The following is a 7548-nucleotide window of genomic DNA, read 5'->3' on the forward strand; positions in this document are numbered from 1 at the left end:
AAAAAAACAAAACTCTAAATCCTCCCCCTTTGCTGCCGCCGTTCTCCTCCTTCCTCCCACCGCCACCCATCAACCCCATACAATGTCGCCGGGGATAGGGTCTCTCAAGACCTTTCTCCGGCGACCCGTCTCCTCTCTTCCGATTAACCCTCCTCCCCTTTCTTACCCACACCCGGTTCTGGATCGTACGGGTCTGCCCATTCCTCTCGGTCTGTGTGGTGTATGTGGGTTGTTCGGGTCTTATCGGACGAGTTTGTTGAGGTGGTGTGGCAGGGTGGTGCTTGGATCTGGCAGTGTTGTGGGTTGGTAGGGAGGCGGTGGCTTCCGTTTTTTTCTCCTGTGTTCCGCTTTGTTTCCTTTATGTTTTTGTTTAATTTCCGCTTTCGTTTTTGTTTCGTCTCTCTTTATGAGGGCTTTGTCCCCGTCTATCGGTGGTGTCCTTCTTTCAGTTTGAGAGCTTTCGTTTTCTGGTTCGTTTGCAGTTTTCTAATAAGTCAGCAGAAGATTAACGTTGTTATAGATCATTATATGGTTTTACATATTTTGCCCGATTCATGGCTACAATCAATCACGTCAGAAGAAATGGATACTCGTCAAGGAAGATTCGGAGACCCTCTTATGGATGAAAGCCTTTTGCGGCGAATCGATGATTGAGACTCTGTTGCAGTGTTTCATTCTTTGAACAAGAATTTATTCCCTATGGTTGTAATCGATTTGTATCCGATTGAGCTTGGCATATGTTGTAAATGTCGTATGACTTTTTATTAATGATAATGATATTTTCTCAAAAAAAACGAGGCCCGCAAGGATGGAGTCTAGTGGTTAAAACTTGGGTGAAATTCCCAGGAGACCCAGGTTCAAGCCTCCCCTAGAGCAAAATCTTGTGGAGCATTCTTGGCCTGAGTCCATGCGCTAATAGACTTCGAGCCTGTCACCCTCGGATGGTTTACCTGGTATACGTGGTTTGCAGGCTATCACTTACACCCGCGGGTTTACCCAGTGCACACCAAAGATAGCCGCTGCGGGTTCTCTCGTTACCAAAAAAAATACAATTGGTCTCCCTTGTGACGGGTTACCATTTGTGACGGATATTTTGTGAGATAAAATGGTAACAAAATGGGTTAGTGGAGAAAGGGGACCACATGAATAGTGTTGCAGAGAGAGAAAAAGTGGGTACATTGTGAGGTAAAATGGTATCCGTCTTCAGCTTGTGACGGATATGTCATGTCTTCAATGAGAATTTGTGAAAAAAATAAAACAAAAAGAGCTTTCACTTTTCCTTTTTATTCCTTTGCTTTTCCATATACTTCTCTTTTAACTTTTTCCTACTATATACCCATTACCTCTACTTAGCTTCCTCTTTCGCATGTCTACCTATCTATCGAGTCCTTTTTGTATGATTGTATATGTACTCGTAATTTCTCTTTTATCCTTCTCAAATCTGAAAAAGAATCCAAGATGGTCAATAATGTACGTTATGTCATTATGTGGTGGAAAAATTGAATGAAAACGACCAATCTTTCAAACAATTCTCATGTTTTGTTGTGCTATGAACTAAGCCTTTAACGCTTTACCAACCCTACTTATTTTCAACTATAATTACTATATTTCTCATTTTGATTATTTTTCGTTTATTAGTCTAACTTGAAAGAAAAATACATTGAAATCTATACGAAAAAAGAGTAATGTATAACTTTAATTCCTACTTATCTGCTTCTTGGTCTGTTGACTTATAATTGTAAAAGAGAGTCTTTTACCCTAAAGGTAAGCTTCGTTAGCTTACATTCCGCCTTTCAGTTATAGGTTTTTATGGTGTAAGTGCTTGTTGTTCTTGTCACTCTACAACTCCTCAAACTTTTCAATGGTTTTGGGAGTTATTACTTGTTAGCCTTGTAGAGTTGTAGATATTGCGAATCATAACGTCCGTGCCCAAAAAAACTAGCGTATAACTACGGTTTCAATAGATGAACAACTTTCGATAAAATAATTACTTGAATGACATTGTTCATCTAAAGATCATCTAAAGGAAATGGTCCAAATCTTCAAATTTTAGTAGACTTTTACTGTACTTAAAATCCTTTTTTCTGCATGGCTGGATGATTCAAAAGACAAGTAGCATAGCTAGCAAAAGATCAGTGAGACTATACTTTTATTTACTACTTTTACGAAGCTATACATTTACAATCTTAACATATAATATCATAGCACACAAACAAAACTAAAGCTATCAATTTACTGAGCATACTTTCCAATCCTTTGAATTTCTTTTCAACGTTTCTTGGGGCCAAACAAATAATAAAAAAAAAAGTTATAGTATAAATTAACCTATCATCACCATTTTTATCCAAAGTTGAGTCAAAAGAGAAATTTCGAGCAATCTCAATCCGACAATATCAACATGGGCTTTTTCCTAACATCCGGCCCAACCAATAATTCTGCTTTCTTTGCCCTACCATTAATTTTACCGTTAATTATACTCCTATATATTTGTCATTTGTGTATTTGAACTTCCCTCAACATCTCAATAATCTCAATAGTAACTCCATTTTATTTTAAGGAAATATCATTAAAGTTGCAAGGATTTCGACATACTTAGTTATTGTAATCTCGTAGAGAATTTATATATCTACTCGGAAGTCAGCTGGAATTGTGAGGTACATGTTCATTTTATATAAACTCGATGATTTTGATGTCATGTACGCTAAGATAGTTGACGAGGATTTGATAATCTATCTTAATTATAAGTCTCTAATTAAAGACACGAAAAATACAACAGTCTTAAATAAAATACGCTTATCTGTAATCTCGATACACCATGTAAATTCGTTCGAACTCTAGTGGTATGTATCGACATTCTTTTGATACAAGACGTAAGGGATGGGCACAATGGTATGTATCTAGGCCCCTCTTTTACAATTTACTCTTAGAAATAGTTTACTATTAATCATGCATGCAATAATATTCATAAGCTTTTACTTTTCATTATTCACATGACAAACTTTATATGAGTGATTTGGTGATGCTCATAATATAATTCGTGCATCTTCTTTATTTTTCAGATCAAAGGACGGCTTAAAAGAATGCTACTCATAATAATCTCACTCACTTGAATTGAAGCCTCTATAATTATCTCCTTTATATCCTCCCTAAGGCTCATTATATTCCCCTACGTCCAAAGTAATCAAGAAGATGATGAAAGAAGCTCAAATGCACATTTTCATACTCATTTCCTTGGCCTTTCAACTATCCTATGGCAATGAAATAAACCATCTCTTATCATTTAAGGCTTCAATAAAAGATCCTACAAATTCCCTTTCCAATTGGAACACCTCCACCCCACTTTGCAATTGGAATGGTATTACTTGTTCACCTTCAAAAACCCATGTTCAAGAAATCAATATTTCTAACATGAACATCTCCGGGGAAATCTCCACCTCGCTCTTTCGTCTTTCTAAGGTGGAGTCACTTGACCTTTCTAGCAACCAACTTCATGGGAAAATCCCAGATGGGGTATTTGCTTGCCTTTCATTGCAAAAGCTCAACCTCAGCAACAACAACCTAACTGGTCGAGTCCCAAGCCCAATACTGGGCTCGGGACTCAAGACTTTGGACTTGTCCAACAACATGATTTCCGGGGTAATCCCAGAAAACATAGGTTGGCTGATGCTGAGGTATCTTGACCTTGGTGGGAATACCCTGACGGGACAAATCCCGAGGTCAATTTCAAACATGACAAACTTGGAGTACTTAACATTGGCATCCAACCAACTTATTGGTGAAATCCCACATGAGTTGGGGAATTTGAAGAAATTGAAGTGGCTTTATTTGGGTTACAACAAACTATATGGGAAAATCCCAAATGAGATTGGTATGTTAAATTCTCTTTACCATCTTGATCTTGTTTACAACAACCTTAGTGGACCAATACCTACATCTTTTGGCAATCTTACAAGTCTACAATACCTCTTTCTATACCAAAACAAGTTAAATGGCACAATACCACCCTCAATTTTCTTACTACAAAGTCTAGTGTCCTTAGACTTGAGTGATAACTATTTCACAGGAGAAATCCCAAAAGACCTCACCCTTTTACAAAACCTCAAAGTTTTCCATCTTTTTTCCAACAATTTAACAGGAAAAATCCCAAATTCCATTTCTTTATTACCTCAACTTCAAGTTCTTCAACTATGGTCAAACAATCTACATGGTGAAATCCCTCAAGACCTTGGTAAAACCAATAACCTAACAATCCTAGACCTTTCTACCAATTCCCTTTCAGGGAGAATTCCCAATTCCCTTTGTAACTCAAAAGCACTTTCCAAGCTTATCCTCTTTTCCAATTCTCTTGAAGGAGAAATCCCATCTAGCTTAGGCAAATGTAATACCCTCGAGCGTGTTCGGCTTCAAAAGAATGCCCTTTCCGGGGGATTCCCTAGGGAATTCATCAACTTGAAGAATATTTACTTCCTCGACGTTTCGAGTAATAATCTTTCAAGAAACATTGATCATGGTTCTTGGAACATGCCATCTCTTCAAATGTTGAACTTAGCAAAGAACAAATTTGTTGGTGGATTGCCTGATATATCAACTAGTGTAAAGCTTGAGAACTTGGACTTGTCAGAAAATAAATTCTCTGGAATTATTCCACCTAGTTATGGTAATCTGTCAGAATTGATGGATTTACATCTTGGTTGGAATCAAATTACTGGGGTAATTCCTAGGGAATTGTCTTTATGTAAAAAGTTAGTAACCCTAGACGTTAGCCATAATAGGCTTATTGGTCCAATCCCTTATGGTTTGGGCCAAATGCCGGTGTTAGGCCAACTTGACTTGTCCGACAACCAACTTTCCGGTGAGATACCACGAAATTTGGGTTCAGTTGACTCTTTGGTTGAGGTCAATGTGTCACATAATCATTTGTATGGTGTACTACCATCCAATGGTGCATTTCTAGCCATTAACTTGAGTGACGTGGCGGGGAATAAACTTTGTGATGGGTACCACTTGACTAGTGGCTTGCCACCATGTCAAGAGACGATGAAGGGCCCCACTACCACCGCGTTTTGGTGGGGTTTAGGTGCCTCAATTGGTCTCGCGATAATGGTTGTCGCAAGTTTTATTGTTTGGGTGGTTTTGTATGTTAGAAGGAGGAGAGATCAATGTTTGTTACATGTGCAAAGAGTGGAAAATGAGGATGGACTATGGGAGGTCCAATATTTTGATCATAAGTCATCCAAGTTAATTTCCAATAAAATCCAAGATATTATATTAAGTAAGAATTACAAAACTATGAAGAATGATAATGATGATGATGATAATATGGATTTTATTGTGGAAGAATTGAGTGTGAATAATATTTGGGAAGAGGTCATGGAGCTTGGAAAAATTAGGCATAATAATATAGTGAAACTTCTAGGGGCTTGTAAGGGTGAAAAAGGTGGATTTTTGATATATGAGAGATTGGAAGGGAAATGTTTAAGTGAAATAATACATGGTTTGAGTTGGGGGAGTAGAAGAAAGATTGCAATTGGCATTGCTAGGGCACTAAAGTTCTTGCACTATAACTGCTCGCCGCCTATATTGGTTGGTGAAATGTCGCCGGAGAGAGTTCTTATCGGTGGTGATGACGGCGAGGCAAGGCTTAAGTTGGGTGTTGGTGGGTTGTTTAGCCTAGAACGACCCAAGAGTTTCTTGTCTTCTCCATATGTTGCTCCAGGTAATGCACCCAAAAATATTTAATTTCTATGAATTATTTTCTACATATGATATTGATTTTGTGCATGATAATTTAACTTTATAGTACTAATTTAATGTAGAGCTAATTAATTAGTTTGAAGTATTATATATATTATATCTTGATAAATCCTCTAAGAAATATGCATGTGGTCTTGAGTTACTTTGATCATAATTCAAATCCGGGTACAATTAAATGGAACGGAAGATCGAATATGCAACCTTACATACACAATTCCTTAATTCAGGCCACTAGGTTACTAGACCAAGATGATAATTGAAAACTTCGTTTGCGTGAACGAAACTATATAGTTCAATTTTAGTTATAATAAGTTTTGAAACCAGGTTATCATGAATAGGTAGTCTCAATAACTTTATCAACTAAGTTAGCTGAATTGGTAGTAAACCGGCTTTTTATGTAAAACTTAAGAAACTAGTTCATGTGACATGCATCATATTGTATGAGAAAGAAGAAGCAAGAAAGAAGAAGCAAAAAATTGCAGCTTTTAAAGAAAATTAAATTAAACTTGTTGCCATAAACATGAAGTCACAATTTAAGGAACTAATACAGTACAGTTCCCTAAAGCAAAGACCCCATTTAACAGCTCATTGCATCTTGCATGTTAAGTATATTGTACCTCATTGCTGCCTAATTTTACCTTAATTTATTGTAATTATTTAGTCTGTTAAAGTAGGAACACAAGTAAATCTTTACCATTATCCCCATGCTTATGTGTCTCATAATATGATAAAGTCACTAATTTACTTAATGGATTAATCATTTGTTTTGGCAGAAACAAAAGAGGCTAAGGAGATGACTGACAAGAATGACATCTATGGATTTGGCCTAATTCTAATTGAGCTCCTGACCGGAAAAGGGCCCACGGATTCCGAGTTGGGGGTCCAAGGCGGAATCGTTGAGTGGGCCCAATACTGCTATTCCGACTGCCATCTCGACGCGTGGATCGATCCGGTGATCAAAGAAATGAGGTTGGATAATAACCATAATGAAATTGTTGAGACTATGAATATGGCCCTACAATGCACGGCTAGTGATCCTATTGCTAGGCCTTGTTCTAGTGATTTACTCAAAGCATTGGAGTGCTCTCTTGTTAGAACTAGAAGTTGTGGTCTAGGCATGGAAATTTCTAAGTAATTCTTGGTGTGGAGATTGTTTCAATGTTTTGGAGTCATCAACTATTAGTTTTTGGGTTCTGTTTTTGTTTTATCTTTTGCTTGTTTAATTAATTAGGCTGAATATTTGAATTAGAAAAAGGGTAGGCTTAATATAACATGTTCATTAGTATAAATAGCTAAGGTTATTGTCACAATTTTTGCGTGTAAGATTTTGTAAGAAAAGATTTATCATTGAATTGTTACAATTACCATGGTCCATTATGTAGTTGATCGACATTAAGGTGGATCACGGGTAGGATATATGATCAAAAGTGTTAGTTTGGATCGGATTTATCATAGTGGAAATTCAGGAAATCAAATATCCAAATACGATAATACAAAAATTTCGGACAGTCAATGTTTCAAATATCCAAGAATAATCGGATTCGGAAGCGAATATCCAACTGATATTCAATTGATTTTGGAATTTACTTGAATGGTTTAAAATAATATTGTACATATTCAATCATCTTGTATAATGATTTTTATTTGTTTACCTAGTCCAATGATCTCGATAGATCACTTACGAGTATATGTTATATTTCTACCGTTTCTTTAAGTAGGTGTATCAAATAAAAGTGTATAGATCATGAATTTTTTTGCTAAGCGTTAGTTGACATTACTATGGGCACGCTTCTC

The 7548-nt window shown here is 36.8% G+C and overlaps 1 protein-coding gene across 1 annotated transcript; it reads left to right on the forward strand.

Annotated features, from left to right (window-relative positions):
* The first annotated feature begins 2511 nt into the window (after window positions 1-2511).
* Window positions 2512-7118, forward strand: LOC141612162 (uncharacterized). The gene is made up of 3 exons (XM_074430882.1): window positions 2512-2654; window positions 3060-5716; window positions 6528-7118. Exons 2-3 carry the CDS (start codon window positions 3190-3192, stop codon window positions 6887-6889), a joined length of 2889 nt encoding a protein of 962 aa, XP_074286983.1. The 5' UTR covers window positions 2512-2654; window positions 3060-3189; the 3' UTR covers window positions 6890-7118.
* Window positions 7119-7548: the final 430 nt, after the last annotated feature.

The sequence above is a fragment of the Silene latifolia genome, chromosome 11 (assembly GCF_048544455.1).
Source record: "Silene latifolia isolate original U9 population chromosome 11, ASM4854445v1, whole genome shotgun sequence".
Taxonomy (NCBI): Eukaryota; Viridiplantae; Streptophyta; class Magnoliopsida; order Caryophyllales; family Caryophyllaceae; genus Silene; species Silene latifolia.